The 18478-nt window shown below is 38.5% G+C and overlaps 1 protein-coding gene across 1 annotated transcript; it reads right to left on the bottom strand.

Annotated features, from left to right (window-relative positions):
- Positions 1–5167: 5167 nt before the first annotated feature.
- On the bottom strand, positions 5168–16425 carry LOC128857296 (uncharacterized). The gene is made up of 4 exons (XM_054092994.1): positions 16267–16425; positions 5924–6037; positions 5609–5857; positions 5168–5545 (listed from the first exon to the last, which is right to left on the bottom strand). Exons 1-4 carry the CDS (start codon positions 16322–16324, stop codon positions 5325–5327), a joined length of 642 nt encoding a protein of 213 aa, XP_053948969.1. The 5' UTR covers positions 16325–16425; the 3' UTR covers positions 5168–5324.
- Positions 16426–18478: the final 2053 nt, after the last annotated feature.

Below are 18478 nucleotides of genomic sequence, written 5' to 3'. Positions count from 1 at the left end.
GGGGGAGTTGGAAACAATTTAACACCTTTTTTGCACATGTCCGGCTCTAGCCAGAAGCAGGAACCGATATTTAAGGCCCTACTTCTTAATGAATATAGGTAATCTATACACTTTAGGTATCAACAACCTTTTACGCTTTGTCAAAAGCTCAGGATGGTTCAATATGGAAAGGGAAACGTAGCCCAGCCCCACGGGCTCACAACGGAGCTATTTCGCGGTCTAAGTGGCTTCGCGAAGCGGCTGCCAAATCTAACATAACCTAACCATTTTCATGGTAGAATTACACTTTTACAAAAATAACAAAAAAAAATTGTTTTTTGCTGTTTCATGCGCGGCGATTCGAACCTATGTGCTCCCGAATGGTAGTCACGCACTAACATTCGGCTACGGTGGCCACCTACATATAACGAGCATACAAATTACCCTTTAGTGAACTTTCGTAACGTTGCTTCCAATATTCTACGTACAAGGAGAAACAATTGATTGCTCAACTGGCAATTGCAGACGCCAGGAAAAGTGTGGGGCGTTGCACGATACAATATGTATGTATGTATGTATGTTTGTGTACACTTAGGGGACCATAATTTAGTAAATGAATACAATGTAGAAGTATTTCACTGTAATTTTCCAAGCATTTGATATACCCAAAACGGTGTGAGTCTCCTACACCCCCGCTTGGACAGCCTTCGTGGCAGTGGTACAAAAAATTATTTGCGATTTTCCGAAATTTAAGTGCATTTAGTGCATAAATATTTTTCACAACTCACATAAACTCCAATAAAAGTTCAATAAAGTGGGAGCAACGCAAAAGTGTTGACACATTTATGTAGCGCACGTAAAGGCGCCCTTCCGGTGCTGCTGTACATATGGAAGTGGGTGATCATAGGGTGATCGGCTTGTTTTTGCAAGGCGGAATTTTTTAATTTCTCCATAATGTTTTATCTCAAAGTTTGTATTAATTAAATGTATAGAAATTGTAATAATTTATCACTTTTGTTCGTTATAAAGAAACGCCAGTTTGGCACTATTAATGAAGCCGACAATTTGGAAATGAGTCTTGCCGCTGGAAACGTTTTTGTTCGAAAAATTAGAATTCGCTTGTGGTTCCTCAATCCATTCAACGATTTCTTTGCTGTGTGTTGCTAGTAGGCTTCAGATCGTGAGTATATTGAACTTTGTAAGCAAGAAGACGTAAATCTGTAAAACGTTTAGCGAAATTTCTAATTTTTCATCACGGCGTTTTGTTGATATTCATGAACTGTCAGCAACACTGCCCCAGCTCGTTCCTTATTTTATTCTGAAACATTTTCTTGTAGAAAAGGGAGAGACGGTTGAGGATCACTACTTGGGATATATAAAAATATTTTGATAATTTACTATCACTATTATTATTAGCGCCGCCGAAGCGAAATGGGTTGGTGCGTGACTACCATAAGTTCGAATCTCCGAGAAACACCAAAATGAAGAGGTGTTTTTAATAGCGGTCCCCCTCTGCAGGCAATGGCAAACCTCCGAGTGTATTTTTACCATGAAAAATCCGTTCATAAAAAATATCTGCCATTCGGAGTCGGCTTGAAACTGTAGGCCCCTCCATTTGTGGAACAACATCAAGACACACGCCACAAATAGGAAGAGGAGCTCGGCCAAACACTCAAAAAGGGTGTAAACGCCAATTATATATATTATTCCTTTTTTTAATTATTTCTCCACTAACCAATTTGGATTGAATTTAGTTTCTAAATTCTTTATCTGCAAATTAGATAGCGATTTTTTCGGGTATTAACATTTTCTAGATCAAGGAAATCTCTTAGCCGACTTTCACGAAATCTCCGATGAGTGAACAGGATCGACAATTGAAACCCGAAAACTGCTGATCTTAAATTTTGAATATTGTAATATATTCTATATACTATTCTTGGAGCGCATTAATTTTCACATACCTCAAAAAAATCTTCATTGTAATGAATTATTCTTCCCCAGAGTGGGTTAGAACTGTTTATGCCTCGAAACCACCTTCGATTAAAACATTGAATAAGTTTAACCAAATTCCAAGTTCATTGGCTTTTGATTTACCGCTAATATAATCTAAATATAGTTTCAAATTATCACTCAATTTTTTACATAGTCGGGAAATATGTTATGTCCTTCGTCTTGCGGTGTTTTATTCTGCCAAGTCACAGGCTTCTGCGCATCCTTGCTGAGGGGACTGTACGCCTCGGTGCTCATTTGGTAAAAAAGTGGAAAGGTATCTCGCTAATATTAAATACGCAACCTCGTAATGCTTTGACTTCTGAGTCCTTGTCTGTGTTCATACCGTCGTTTTCAGTCAATCATAAGAATAACAAACTTGCGGCTTTTCTGGACTCTGCTGTGAAATCAGAATCTCACGATTTGTATGCTAACTTAGCACTTAGAGGTGTTAAATATTTCAGTGATAATTTTTCTGCGTATGCTATTAGTTTAATTTTTCTTGCAAGAGAAAGTCTTCTTAACCTAAATGCGAACATAGTTTCCACCGCCTGTACAGTTTGTAGCCTAAGTGTCCCTGAAAATAACCAACACGCCATAGGCGCCTGCCCAATTTGTACAAATTTTCGTTTACAGCGAAGCAAGGGCTTGAAAAATGTTATGGGGACTCCGCTCAATAAGCAACAACAATAAAACAATGGTTTGTAACTTCACAAGGCAGTGAACGTCCAAATGAGGCGGTAACACGAAAAAACATGAAAGACATCCACAAAATCGTTTTGAATGATCGAAAAGTGAATCTGCGTGAGTTTGCTGGCATCATAAAGATATCAAACGAACGTGTTGGCTTTATATAATATTACATGGGCGTGTGACTATGAGAAAGCTCTGTTTAAGTGGGTGCCACGTTTGCTCACTGTTGACCAAAAGCAAGAACGTGTTGATGATTCTGAGCAGTGTTTGGCCATGGTTAAATGTCATCAACCGGAGCTTTCGTCTCGATATGTGGCAATGCATGAAAGAAGGATCCATCACTTTACTCCGGAATCAGAACAATCGGCATCTTAGTGTATTGCAACTGGTGAACCTCGTCCAAAGCGCTCGAAAACACAACAATCCGCTGGAAAGGTTATGGCCTCGGTATTTTGGGATGTGCGTGGTGTAATATTCATCGACTGACTCGAGAAAGGAAATACCATCAAAAGTGAGAATTATATAGCGATATTGGAGCGTTTGAAGGCCGAAATTGCAAAGAATCGTCCGCATATGGCAAAGAAAAAAATGTTTTTCACCAAGACAACGCATCGTGCCACAAGTCAATCAAAGCAATGGAAAAACTACATGAATTGAACTACGAATGGCTCCCACATCCACTGTATTCGCAAGATGTGGCTCCCGGCGACTACTGGCTGCTCGCAGACCTAAAAAAATGTTCGCCGGTAAGAAATTTCGCTCGAATGAAGAGGTATCGCTGAAATTGAGGCCTATTATGAGGCAAAAGTTAAATCGTTCTACAAAAGTGGTATTGAAATGTTAGAGCGGCGCTGAAATTATTGCGTTTTTCGTGATGGAAATCGCGTTGATGAATAAAGCCAATTTTGAACAAAGAAAAAACATGTTTTCTTTTTTTCTTTTCAGCCCGGTATATACCTATGAAGTGAGACTTTTTTCAATTTCAAACGTTTATTAACAAAACATGGTTACAAATTTAATCTTCGACACATTTTTCCCATCTCTCAGGCAATTTGTGGATGCCGCGCCAAACAAATTTACCGTCTTTGGCCGCAAACCAATCAACGAGCCATTTTTTGTCTTCTTCGTGAGAATTGAAGCGCTGCTCGGAAAGTGCGTGACCCATCGATGCAAACAAATGATAATCGGAAGGCGCCTGGAAGTCTGGTGAGTAAGCCGCATGCACCAGCGGTTCCCAATCGTACGTCTCCACCAATTCCCGGGTCGCTCTTGATCGAGGTGGCGGTACATTGTCACATTGTCAGTTCATGCGGCCCCCATCCTCCGCCCTTTAAAATCATGCCCATGTCTTTCAAACGTTTGGAAATGGTTTTTTGGGTCACTCCCAACTGCTCTGCCATCATTTCTTGCGTTTGAGCATCATCTTCATCCAACAATGCTTGCAATTAGGCGTCCTCAAACTTTTTCGGTGGCCGGCCACGGTCCTCGTTCTCCACGCTAAAATCACTTGCAGCACTGTGTTCCACTTAGAGCATGTCCACCATTAGCTTTTATAAGCATTTGATGAGCTTGAGAAGCATTTGAAGGCACGAAATTTGACATTTTTAAGAGCGACAAAAATGCATTGTTGTATGAAACGTAACAAACAATGAACTGAATATTGTTGACAGATGACAAACAAAAAAAACAAGACATTTGGGAAGGTTTAAAAATACTCCTAGCGATATCTATGGACTAATAGCTGAAAGTCTCATTTCATAAATATATAATTGTCCTTTTAAAATAAAGAACATAAGAAATTAACTCAACTTAATGGAGACTGCATCATTGCTTTTAACTAGTTTTTTGTTGTAGGGTCCGAAAAGCCTTTTTTAAAAACTCCTATTGAACCAATGGAAATGCAAGTTGCTTAACTGACACGCAAGATTTTAAGGTCTAAATGCACACCTCCTTTCTGTTCTATGTAAGTTGATAAAATTTTCGTTCAATGAATGAGTAAAAACTGCCCTTATCTTCGTTTTAATTTCCTTATTAGAATCATGTTTTATATATTGTTTGGCTAATACGAGTACAAACTCTTTGAGCAGCCCGAAGCGGACTTTTGAAAGTATCGAAAGTGTGATCACCCTAATACTTTGACATACACACACAAGCGCATAAGTAAAAAAAAATCTCTTTCACTTATGCACTACTTATGCACATGATGATGCCCTATGAAATTAAAAATGTTGATGGAGCTGTAAAATGCCAAGCATTATATTCCCAGGAAGTAGGCGAAAAATGAAAAATGAAGGGAAAAAGTCAACCATTTGAGGCAAGCATTTTGCGTGGCGAGATCGTTTTGATCACACTTCATAAAATTAAAAGTAATTTTCATGTGCATACATATGTATGTATGTATGTATGTGTGCTTCAACGCACATATGTAGATGCAGCCTGTTTTGTTTTGTAATTCCACAGCAAATAGCCATTTGCCACAATTTCCTGTAGAAAGTGAATTTAAATTTTTTTTATTTTTTGTTTTTTGTCCAACATTTATTTGAAACAAAGACTTTTAATATTGGCCGTTTCGGCCAACAATCGTCATAAGACTCGCACTTATTACAAACATATTAAAGTAAAAAAGAAAATATTCAAATAGTTTTGTTATGTTTGTTTAAAACTTAAGCCAAGCGCAGCGTGGTCAAAGCAGCGCAGAGCAGTGCAATGGAAAAGCCAGCAAATGCCGCGCCATCACGAGCCAGCGGAACCTGTTCACTATTTGCAGCGAGGAAATTGCAACCGACACCTTCACAAGTGAAACAATTCGACTCATTTATGCAGAGCTTCTTAGCCTGAGCGGAGGATAGACAACCGCGTTGGAAAGACTCGGTTTTGTTTTTGCCTGCAAGGAAGAGAGAGTGACATAAAATAGTGTTGATAAAATATATAAATTGTCGTAGCATACCATCATTTCTAATAAAGCATTTGTCGCCGAGCTTGTAAATTGGGCATACGGTGGGTTTGGCATAGACATTTTTGGCGCATTCGGCCGTGGAGTTGTCCGAACATTGCAGGCACTGGGCACGACTCAAGGGGAAGATGCGACGATTACATCCTTCGGAAAAGGTGCAAATCAGGCAGTCCAATTCGTTGTGGCAAGCAGCAGCTGTGGCGTTGTCCAATTCAGAAGCACAACCACGAATCGTATTGCCATCTAGAGAATAGAGTAAAAGATTATGCAAAAACCCAGTAAAAATACCATCTTTTTTTTACAACTTACTAAGCACTCGGGTATAGCACACGGATGTATTAACACTGCACGATTTGGCCAGATAGTTTTCTGGCTCGGTAGCGCATTTCGGATCACTGGCAGAGTTACATTGCACACAGGCATCTGAAAGTAAAGATGGGAGAAAATTTTTATGAATGCGCACACGTTTTGGAAAAATATGATTGTCACATTTACAAATTGTTGTTGTTGAATAACTTTTTTACTAAATAAAATGGAGATATTAAGGGGTTACATATGTACGTCCAGAATTTTCAAAAAATCTTTTTTTTGAAGTGAAACTTCTTAGGCGTCGATGGACGAGCGAGAATGCAGAGTAAAATTTCAAGGCCATGCAACGTTTTGGGCATTTTAGTTCCGCGAAAGAGAAAAAAGATATAACGTATAGGAAATGGAGAGAGAGAGAGCTATGCCTTACATATATCTTAGATACACTTTAAGCTATTTTTCCTGAGTTTTTCCTTGTGGTTGCTAATTTATAGTGAGAAATAACACTGCCTACTTTTTGGCGCTTGTTTGTTGGTGCAAACTTGAAGGAAATATATATTTGGTGCCTACTTTTTGGCGTTATATTTCCTTGGTGCCTACTGTTTGGGGCGTTTTTTGGTCCCAATTTTTTAGCGTTTTTTTGGTGCCTACTTTTTTTTGGCGCTTATTTCCGTTTCTTGGCTAGTGCTTGTGCGTACTCTAAAGTGCTATTCATTCCAGCGTCGGATTTATTGGTATTTCCCTGCAATAATTTGTGCCATTGCTGCGGTCCTGGAATCGCTGCGTTTATGCCGGTGATGAACGCTTAGAGTAGTGCGCGTTGTTGCCACAGTTTGTGTCCGGCGTTTACCTACACCGGTCGACCCTTCTGCGTTTTTTGTAAATTTTGTCTACTTGTATTCTCTGCAAATGTTGTGAATTTATTTAGATATATATTCTTTATCTCTCTCAGTCTCTCTTGGGTCTCTCCCTCTTTCTTTGTATGCCTTGAAAGTTTCACTTCTGTTATGTGTACTACGCTACATGCACTTTTTTTTGATATCTCGAAAGTATAGTATCTTAAGAATATATACCGTGAAATTTTCATGCGGAAATTCTCAATATTATAGCTTCTACAGCCGATTGACTGGGTAGTGCGCGGTTCGCGCGCTCCTCTACAGGGTGCGCCATCTTTTATGTCGGTATGTAAACGCTGACTAACTTTGTCATTTACCAACCGATAGACATCAACATATATATTTTCGATACGTCAATTCAGTACAATTTCAACCATTGATCGCTTTACACCGAAACAACGCGCTGAAATAGTGACGCTATGCATCGAAAATAGTCGTTCTATTGTTCTAACTCAACGCGCATATCGCAAAAAGTCTGACAATACTATTCTTCGTTAGGTGTCGAAATTTTTTGAGCACGAGACAGTAGGAGATCGTCATCAAGCCGTTCATCAACGACCAAGACGTTCCAATGAACTTGTTGAAGCAGTGAGGGAGAGCGTTGCCCAGGAGCCAACAGTGTCGTCATTTTAAAGGATGATTTAAATTTATTTCCGTATAAAGTGCAATTGACATAAAGAATATTACCGACAGACCATTCCCGTCGCTTGGAATATGGCCAAACAGTCGCTCGACACCGGACCCAATTTTTGGAAGCAAATTTCAATGACTGGGGCACATTTTAACTTCTCCGGCAGCGTGAATAAACGAAATTGCCGCATTTGGGGAACTGAGAATCCACACGAGATCCATGAAACGCCATTGCATGACCGGAAAGTAACTGTTTGGGCCGGCATTTGCGCCAAAACCATCATTGGGCCTTATTTTTACCGAGAAAACGAAACGGTCGATGGAAACCGATATCGATGGATGTTGGCTTATTATGTCTGCCTGCAAATACGTGAGAAAGGTTTAGACGGTTACTGGTTTCAACAAGACGGTGCGCCATGCCACACTGCGAATGCAGCAATTGAATTTCTGCAACGAAAATTCCCGGGGCGTCTGGTGTCAAAAAGAGGCGACATCGGCTGGCCCCCAGATCACCTGACTTAACTCCCCGGGACTTCATTTTTTGGGTTATCTGAAAAGTAAGGTTTACGCCAACAAGCCGTTGACTATTAACCAGCTTAAGGCAAACATTTGTGCCGAAATCGATGCTACAAAAGCTGAAATGCTTGACAAGGTGATGACAAACGCAGAAAAAAGATCGCTAATAAAGGTGGGCACTTGGGCAAAAAATAGTTTTAATAAATTGTAAATAACCAAACCAAATAAAAATACCTCCCTTCTACAAATCAGTTTTTTTTCCAGAGTTATTCAATGTTTTCATACCGACATAAAAGATGGCGCACCCTGTACTTCAAACTCTAAACTCGTTTTTTTCGAAACTACTTTTTCCGGCACGGTTTGCATAATAACTCACATAGTTTTTAATATTTTTAATGCAGTTTTGTTCAATAGTCGAAAGCGTTTTTCTATAGAATTGATTTTTGATAATTTTTTTTAATTTTATAAACATAATTAAAGTGTGACATTTTGGAATACATACATATATACTTCTTTTAAAATGCCAAAAAAAATTTTCGAAATTTAAAAATCTGGTTCGACAGTTATAGTCTGTTTCAACTTTATTTTACAAGAATTTCTTTACTTTTTACAGATCCATCAACATTTCAAGGTGAAATGATGCAGACTGTGGAGCAACTTTTTTTTCATTGTACTTTGGGTCTCGTGATTTTTTATCTACTAATTTTTGTAAAGAAAAATTAAAATTAATTTTTTTTATAAAGTTTAAGTACAAATAAACAATGTATAACATTTTTTATATATATTTCTATTGTTAACCCTTCTAAATACAGTTGTTCTTTTAGCGCATTTTTGGCGCTGTATGTAACCCCTTAAGTGATAGAAGTCTTTATTTTGATCTTTAGGCGCTCCATTGCTCGTCTTTTTGCATACTGCAGCTGTCTACTTCAGAAGTGTAAGAGCAAAACGGGCCATTTGCATAAATTATAAATTCTCCATAGGATGATTAATTTTGCGCCACTTTGCATTATTCAAATAAATAGGACTCTTCGTTTTTAAAGTTTCCAATTCTTATTTATTCTTCCAAATCTTTATCGGTATCTCTCTCTATCTGTATATCCTTGAAATAAATTCTCTCAAAGTTCTAGACATTCAAGCATTGGAAGCATCCCCAAACTAGAGCAGACAGACGGCGGCGTTAATAGCGTAGTTAATTTTGGTGAAAATTGTAGTGTGACAGTTACAAAATAAATATTCCTGTTGTGGACATTATGTTGTTCCAGTATATTAATGCTAAATATTAATGCTAAACGCGGCTAACTTGACGAAAAATTTGCATGTAAAAGCAACAACAAAGTTATCGAGCAAGATTCGCCGCTAACTCATTAACTTACAAACAAACGTAATTTAAGGCAGCTCTATTTCTGCGTTGCCAAGCTATGTTCATTTATACTAGTTGTTTTATCTATTCGCCACTTCCAAACGCTTGGCGAAAAGAAGAGGCGTATTATTGAATCATGTATGAATGCTACTGAAGCGTTTTGAAATCAGGTACCACTAGCTTTTACGCTAACAAAAAACAGTCGGTTGTAATGGCTTAGCGACTTGGTATGTTGAAGCTTCACATAAAAACATTTAGAAGCCTGTCACTTTAGTAATTTAAACAGGAAGATATAGTTAGTTTCTTGTGGGCAAAAGATCAAAATATTGCATCCAAGAATTTTATCTTTCCCTGGCCATATGTGAACATTCCAACCAATGCCATACACATACCTTAAATATCATTATTAAATGCTACTAATTCAAAGTACTATTTGAGTGGGGTTAAATTAACTGCATGCCAAGTTTTCGTCGCGTTTCCTGCGGTGTATAGGGTGCAGAGAATTTTAAACTATGTATGTACGTAATATTGGAAATATGTAATATTGCCAACTACTTTATTCAAATGACCAGAGTAACTTAACTTGAAAACAAATTTCCTCGAGTAACGAAGGGGAGTCCATCGTCCACTCATCAAATCGTAAACGAAAGTGAGATAGAACGTAGTCCTTCTAGCATCTAGCGATTTTGGGTTAATAAGTAACCACCGATCTTTATTAGATGGTATTATATCAGTGAAATACAAAGAACGCATAGTATAGCAAACAAAGGTTGGGCACGCTCAAGCCTACTAATACTTCACATTCATAATGCGCTCTCCAACTAAAGGCATCAAATTCTAGCTTTGCACACACAAGAGAGGTTACTATATAACAGCCTTAGAGTATCAATAGAGTATTGGATCAACAAAGTCTGAGCTGAAGCGTCGAATGAAAGCAAATACGGAGTATAACTTTGCAATGGTGTAAATTACAATAAATGTCTTTGCAAAGAGAATATACGAGGTGTGTTCAAAAAGTATCGCGTTTTAGTTTTTTTTTAATTATTTATTTATTCATTAATATCTATTTTGTCTCCTTTAAAGTAACCCCCATGAGATATTATACACTTGTACCAACGTTTTTTCCAATCTTCGAAGCACTTCAAAAAATCATTTTTTGATCTTGTTCAGCTCCTCCTTCGATGCCGTCTTTATCTCCCTTTCATGGGCCTTTTCAGTTTCGGGAACAAGAAAAAGTCACAGGGCGCTAGATCTGGGGAATACGATGGCTGTGGCATCATTAGTGTGTTGTTTTTGGCCAAAAAGTCGCGCACAAGCAACGATGTGTGAGCAGGGGCGTTATCTTTATGCAAGAGCCAATTTTTATTCTTCCACAAATTCGGGCATTTCTGGCGGATAGCTTCGCGCAAATAGGGCACCATTTGCAGGTAATATTCCTTATTGACCGTTTTACCCTGTGGCAAGAACTCATGATGCTCAATACTCCTGCAATCGAAGAAAAAGGTAAGCAAAACTTTTACATTCGACCGAACTTGGCGCGCTTTTTTCGGTCTTCCGTTCGTGCGGCAGCTTCCATTGAGATGATTGAGCTTTGGTTTCCACGTCATAACCATAAACCCACGATTCGTCACCAGTTATGACCCTCTGGAGCAAATTTGGGTCGTCGCAACATTGTCCACCATCTCATTAGCAATGTTCATGCGATGCTGCTTTTGGACGAAATTGAGCAGTTTTGGTACGAATTTTGCGACGCGCCGTCTCATGCCCAAATCATTGAAAAAAATCGAATGGCACGAGCCAATCGATATGTCTAGGTCCTCAGCAACTTCTCTAACGGCGATTCGACGATTGGCCAATACCATTTTCTTCACTTCATCAATTTTTTCGTCTGTTGTAGAAGTGCTCGGGTGTCCGGCACGCTTTTCGTCGTTCACATCTTTTCGGCCTTCTGAGAACATTTCATTTTGTACTACCGATAAACGTTGTTTTGGTCCAAAGTAGATTCTCCGTATGACACAGTCAACATTCGGAATGCATCCTCGCACTTAATTTCGTTTTTCACACAAAATTTTAAACAGGTTCTTAGATCCATCTTTTTGAATAGGTTAAAAGCGGCTGTCAACAATTAACTGAACACTCATAATAGCCGAACCCGTCGGCATGAGTGAGAGACATGAGTACATATCGCCACAAAAAAATCGAAATTCGAATATACGTAACCTGCAAAAATTCAAAATTCGCGATACTTTTTGAACACATCTCATAGAGTGAAGTAAGAGTAAAAAGTGGTGAATTTTCAAATTTCGCGTGCTACGTACATTTGACTTTCCATTATTTTTTTTTTATGTTGGTAAACTCGTCTCGAAGATAAGTTCACAGTTCGGCAACACTTCAAACGACATTTTTTGCACAACAAAACCTTAATTTCACAATTGATGATGAATCATAACTTTGTTTCCAAATTTTTTTTAGTTACCCGCGTAAGAATTTTGCCAGTGTTTACCGAGTAATTTAATATGTCGTAAATGTCAGTTAACATATAAAGGTAAAAAGGGCCCAGAAATGTTATCACATTAGATTTTTCGGAAAAAAAATCGCGAAACATTTTTATCTTACATCTCTGAGTAAATGAATAAATAATGACACCAGGGCTTTTTCGCAAATTTGTGACTTGTGTCTTCATGTTAATCCAGCCGCATCCATTTGTATGATAGATTAAAACCGACATAACTGTATGGCCCCTCCGAATCGCAAATGTTTTGTCTTTATGCGAACAATAACTGCGCTCAGATAAAAACTAAGTAATGTATAAACAAATTTTTGCATTTGCCGCAAACCGAACTTTTCCACAGTACTGGCACGCATTCAATTTCGGTTTCACAGATCATTTCAGCTACCCACTTTCTGTCAGGCAGTGTTGTTCATATATTTACATTCGTTTGTAAATGCATTAGTAATGCAATCATTTGTCAATTTAATGCCGTTTTATCTGACAGAAACTTTAATAAAGCTAATTTTAAATAAATATTTCGCACTCGGCTATTTTCCCTTGAAAAAGATAACGCTGTGTATCGTTATCTTGATTTGCTGATTAAATTAGCCAGCTACAAACTTTAGTGAGCGTATACTATACATGAACACAAATGTACATACCTGCATACGTTTGCATACAAGGAAAAGAACTGTGTACCGATAAAAAAATCGTATTTGATTTCGTTTATAGAAAACTAAAATTTTAGATCGATTTCTATAGGGGCAAAGTACACCTTGAAGCAAACAGCTGCCAAATCTACTCTCAGATTAAGAGAAATCGATTTACTCAGAGCGAACCACAGAGGGCCCTCGCCAATTTTAGAAAAATTCTCCTGTATTCCTGGAACAGTACAACGGATTTCTGTAAGACCAAGGTGAGGTTAGGTTAGGTTGGAATGGTTAACCAAGGAATGGGCACACTTGGACAAAGATAAACGGATTCGTCCTTTGTGATACCATGGTGAAGGCGGTAAGGTGAAAGGCAAAACCAATGGAGTGAAGGCAGAGGGCGGGGAGAGGTGATGGTGAGATGGTTAGGAGGATAGGTTTAGAGTGCGCAGATTATGAACGATGACTGTGCTGCGTTTGCGTCAACCGCTTTGTGCTGCTGATGAAATTCATCAGACTTTTAATGTCAACGCCAGCTATATCAGCAGTCCTAGCAAAGAAATAAGAGCCAAGATGCCTAGATCTTAACTCCGCCAGGTCAGCTAAGGAGAAAGTGCTGAGATGATTTCGCCTCATCCTCCATACATCCGACGCAAAAGTTTGAAAGCTGAAATAACCTCTCATGTCCCTTGTCTGGCTAGCTCATCCGCCTCCCAGTTTTCCGCAATTTCGCTGTGACCAGGAACCCAGATGAGGCTTATGTCGGACGCAGTCGAAAGTGAGGCCAGGCATTCCCTGAGCAGTTTCGAATGCACCGTCACTGACCCGAGGGTCCTTATTGCCGCTTGACTGTCGGAGTAAATATTTACTTTCTTGACTGTTATGAGTGCAGAAAGTTCCGGTTGGACTAAGCGAGAGCATACATTGATCCGTTGACAGGGGGATGAACTCAAAGTTTGCAAGGATGCTTGAGTGGCCATAAGTGAGGTTGAGCCTATAGTCTGATTGCGGTACGTGCAGCGGCAATTTTGCCCTTGCGATGCCTACATGTACCACATTTAACATTGCGTGGAGCGCCAGAGTAGGAGTCATTCGAAGCGTCCCACTGATTCCAATGAGTGCCTTCCTCTGAACGCTCTCCAGCTTATTCATCATCGAATTTCCTCTCTAGAGAGTTCGACCATATAACAAGATTGGCTTTTCAATGATATTATATAGCCAAAAAAACAACTCCAGGTGAAAGGCCCCATCTTTTGCCAATTGCGCCCTTGCGATTGTTGCCTTCCTCATTCCTTCCATGTAAGCTTACTATCAAGGATAATACCCGGGTACTTCACCTTGTCAGAAAGCATCAGCGGTGCGCCCCCTAATTAGGGAAGTTGAGTTCCGAGTATCTTATATTTCCTCGTAAATAGGACGAGCTCCATCTTGAGAGGATTGATCGACAGGCCGCAGTCCGTTGCCCATCTAACAACTACGTTCAAATGTTCCTGCATCAAATAGTACAGAGTATCCACAAATTTTCCCCTAACAATTAGTGCCACGTCATCCGCGTAGGCAGTTACCCTGTAGCCAACTCTCACCAGCTCCTCCAGCAAGTCATTCACAATAACAACCCAGAGAAATTGTGAGAAAACACCACCTTGCGGAGTGAACCTCCCCACTCTGCCGCGACTATCCTGTATATCTGTAGATAAATCTTGTAAGATCGGTTCCGACCCCCAGTTTACCCAGAGGCTTAGTAATTGCCTCCGGGAGGACGTTATTAAAAGCCCCCTCAATGCCGAGGAAGGCGCCCACCGCAAACTCCTTCTGAAAAAGAGTCTCCTTAATATCTTTCACAATTGTAGGGCAGATTCTACCGATCTACCCTTACAATAAGACTTAAATAAATCCTTCAACACGGCGTTTCCTTCGAAAGAGGACAAAAGTGGACGAAAGTGGAATGGAATAATAGATTTGTTGTTAATGAAAATGGTATAAACAGCTATACAGATGTTTCAAAACTACAATAGATAAGAAAGTTTGAAGAGGTTTACTCCGTCCAACTTGGGATCAACCAATCATTTCGCCTATCTGACCATTGCAGTGTGTTTCAAGCGGAAGTCACGGCTATAAAAGAGGGACTTACAGCTATAAAAATGAGAGTATTATCCACAAATGAAGTCTTTATTTACTCAAACATTCAAGGAGCTATAAAAGCGAAAAGAATCCAAAGCATACTCGACAAAAACAGTCACAGAATGTTTTAAACTTCAGGCTTGAAAAATGCTTAGGGAACGCGGGAACGAGGGAGATATTAACATTTTCGCCGATAGTCAAGCCGCGGTCAGGGCTCTGACGACGCCATGGTGTAGAACGAAACTAGTAAACTCCTGTAAGGAGGAGATCAAATCTCTTGGATGTGCAGGTAACATTTCTCTAATCTGTGTTCCAGGACATAAGAGCATCGAGGGAAATGAAATTTCTGATGACCTTGCCAGGAAGGGGACTGAATTGGTCTCAGATACTTCCTACTCAGTCATCAGCATCCCCCTGATTGTTGTTAAAGAGGAACTGCACAAATTATTTCTCAGGAAAGCGCAGAAAAGATGGAGCTCCATTTCTTCATGTGCTATTTCGAAAACCCTTTGACCCCAGTACAATATACGAAGGACTCAGAAAGTCCTTTGGACTCCTTGCCATTCAATTTCCAAACTCGTAGCTGTGTTTACCGGTCACTGGACGATCGGCACACACGCGGAAAAGCTAGGGTTACCATTTAACCCCATTGCAGAAGCCTAGGGGATCTTTCGGAGAAGGAGATTGTTGAGCACTTTCTATGTAAATGTCCGGGTTTGGCAGCTAGACGATTAACTGGGTCACTGGGTGCTCCTTTCTTCGACAGTCTGGGGCAGTGCGCCAACTTAAATCTCCATTAAATCAACAGCTCTGGCTGGTTATAGATATCTGCCTGTTGGAGGTCTCATAATGGTATCAAAACGGCGCTTGAGTGCTACTTGAGGAGTGCCAGACATGGCATCACTCAGATATCAAAACGTGTTTTGTTTCGCGGGTGATACCTGTTCGGTTTTATTGGGAATAGATGATTTTTATGGGAATATGTTCGTGGCAAAAATGGCCTCGAAGTTTTGCCATCGCCTGCCTTTATTAGAAAAAACCATTCTGTATTATTTGTATTCTCATTATTTGTATTCGCAATGCGAGTTTATGTTTGTCACATTGCATAATTGCAAATTACACCAGGCCAAGGCGGCCGCACCCTATTAGTGCGCCTCCAAGGCTCTTGAGCCAAGTAAACTTTGTCTAAGGCTTACGCCATTCTCTCTTTCTACCAAGGCACCGTTATATACACATGTGTATGCATGCACTACATACATACTTATGTACAAATAAATGTATGAATTATTGACTTATTGAGCTTTCCGCGGACAAATTGAACATGAAATCACAAGATAAGATTAGCAGCATTGCATCACCGGATTGTAATAATATATATTTAGCAAGCAGCAACTTTTTTGGATACTTTTTAAATTTACGACCATTTTAAATTTATGAAACTCTGTTCTTACTTTTAAAATAATATACCTAATTCTTTTAATTATTCAAGGCAAATTTTGATTATTCCAGACCAATTTTAATTATTTACGACCAATTTAATGTAAGAAATAGCCAGTTTATGGTGTAAAAAAAATTTCACTTGTTAGAACTATTTTTGCCGCTGAATGGAACACTACTATAAAAACTACATAAATACATATCTACTGATGTTTCTTTTTTGCTAAAAATGTATTTTAATTTACCCGCGTGCACATATACCAAATAGGCCACTGCTATCAATACCAACACGTAGAACTTCATTTTCTATTTAATTTATAATTAGATTTCGTATTAAAAATAGATATGTATTGCGCCTCGAGCTTCCTCACTCGTTTAACTGAAATTAGTAACTGACACTTAGCAAATGGAATAGTTATCCACACCTGCTAACTGTACATGAACACCTTATCGGCTCTTTGCATATGATAAGAATTTATGTACAGAGATAACTCACAAAGTATGTATGTATATGCGCATATCTACATGTGTATGTGTCAAACTCTGTTGTTGCAATGCAGTCGACTTGGTGTTTATTGTAACATTTCGTTAGAACTTATATGATAAAAGGTGTCGCATTAGCAACTCGTAAAAATGTGCGAAAAGCCGCATTTTAAATACTCGGAAAACATCATGACTCATTTATTAAAGATTTGCTCACTTATGACATTAGAATTCTGACACTCGCTTCTAAAGGTCGCATTTAAAAAGGATGAGAAAGTAGAAATATTAAATACCTTTTTAAAATGGTAGCAAAATAGTCCTGTTTTAGTTAAATTATAAAAAATATATAGTATAAACGGAAATTGCTAAGTATGGTATTAAAAAAAATTGTTTAACTTAATGCCAGAATTATATTTTGTGAATTAATTTCTAAATTCAAAACTGATCACGAAGTATCGCGCTTTTATGTTACCTAAGTATTATGACCTTGAATTCTTTCATAGAAAAAGCGGATTCATCATAAATTTTGTTGACTAAAAACAAACATTGCACATACTCGGCGCTTTAATTAATATGGTAGTAAACGAATTGGAAAACATCAACTTACTGCCGAAAGTAGTGCTTACAGAGACAGCTATCAGAAAATCTAGCTATTCGACAGGCCGAAAGAAAATTTCGCTAAGCCCAAATCATGCGGCCTTAATTTGGCACCCTTTATTTGAATACATAATTCTTGTGCATAACTATAACGTTAAAAAATCGAACCTCAATGCCACTGCCTTTGTTATTATTATTTTTATTTCGATTTTTGTCCTCATATTCTTTGGGAAGTTCAAAGTTTCGATAAAGACTGTATTTTGTTCTTCTCTTAACTTTCATAGAGGAAATTCTGCTCGACATTTTACTTAACAACAGCTAATAAATAATAGATGAAATTTCAGATGAAGAAAGCAAAAATTTGACGCTGTCCAAAATTGTCCCAACGAATATTTTCGACACTTTTTATGTTACCTCTTCGAAAGATGGCAGGTGCATCTTCAATACTGTCAGTGGGGGTATAAATGTGAGTGGTAGGTGTGCGTATTTTAGTGACGCCATTATCCCTATAGTTATGTCTGCAACTAAAGCTTGGAATCAGTGGTTCCCGTCAGCATCGGGAAGGACCTCTTCGAGCTGTTTGACATCAATTTAAGGCAGATTGACTCTATAACAAGTTTTCTTTAATCTGGTGTTAGTAAAAATAATGCAAACAACGAAACTAAAATCCTCAGGTACAAAACGTGGAAAAATACCCAAATGCTCACACCTATCAGCATCATCGCCGGCTTTCTTCTGCTTTCTTTAACCTTGAAATTCAAAAGCTAACAAAAGTTATTTTGAACCGAGCAGTCAATTGGAAAATAAAGTTCTAAACAATGAACAAAAACTCTTCCTTATAAGGGGTTAGGGGTAGTTCGAGGCCCGAAAAAATTATGATTTTCAATATTTTTTTTTTTTGCTAGTCAATTGCTTTAATTAAAAAAAATAAAAACATAGCGTTAATGCATCCTCTTTAGACCTGACTTAAGCAAAAATTAAAAAAAAATTAAAAATTTTAAAAGTTATAGCTGTTTGGGTAGAGCCCGTTTCTCAAGAAGTCTCTTACGGTAATCATCACAAGTCCTTGGAGATTTATCTAAAACCAATCGGCCAAGAGAAATTAGTTTTATTATTAGATAATCTTGTGCCTGATTGAAGCTTTTTTTTCAAAATTAACAATATGCCGGCCTCAGGAAATATTTTTCAGATTTTCGAGAAAAAAAACCCACAATTAATTGTTTAAAAAAAATCGATATTTTTGAAAAAAAAATCCTTCAATCAGGCACGAGCTTTTATGTTTTTCAAAAGCAGTATAAATTTTATTGAAATCTACCAAGCGGTTTTTAAGTTACAGTGATCACCAGTTAAAAAAATTTAGTTTTGAGAAAAACGCAT

The sequence above is a fragment of the Anastrepha ludens genome, chromosome 3, assembly GCF_028408465.1.
Source record: "Anastrepha ludens isolate Willacy chromosome 3, idAnaLude1.1, whole genome shotgun sequence".
Taxonomy (NCBI): domain Eukaryota; kingdom Metazoa; phylum Arthropoda; class Insecta; order Diptera; family Tephritidae; genus Anastrepha; species Anastrepha ludens.
This window is presented reverse-complemented; position numbering and strand designations above follow the sequence as displayed.

Bases quoted from the DNA above. Each gene is read 5' to 3' on its own strand.
- LOC128857296 (XM_054092994.1), bottom strand. From the start codon at position 16,324: ATGAAGTTCTACGTGTTGGTATTGATAGCAGTGGCCTATTTGGTATAT. The intron at 6,038-16,266 runs GTAAATTAAAAT...CTTTACTTTCAG, and splicing joins TTTGGTATATGTGCACGCGG to ATGCCTGTGTGCAATGTAAC. The intron at 5,546-5,608 runs GTATGCTACGAC...TCTTCCTTGCAG, and splicing joins ATGCTTTATTAGAAATGATG to GCAAAAACAAAACCGAGTCT.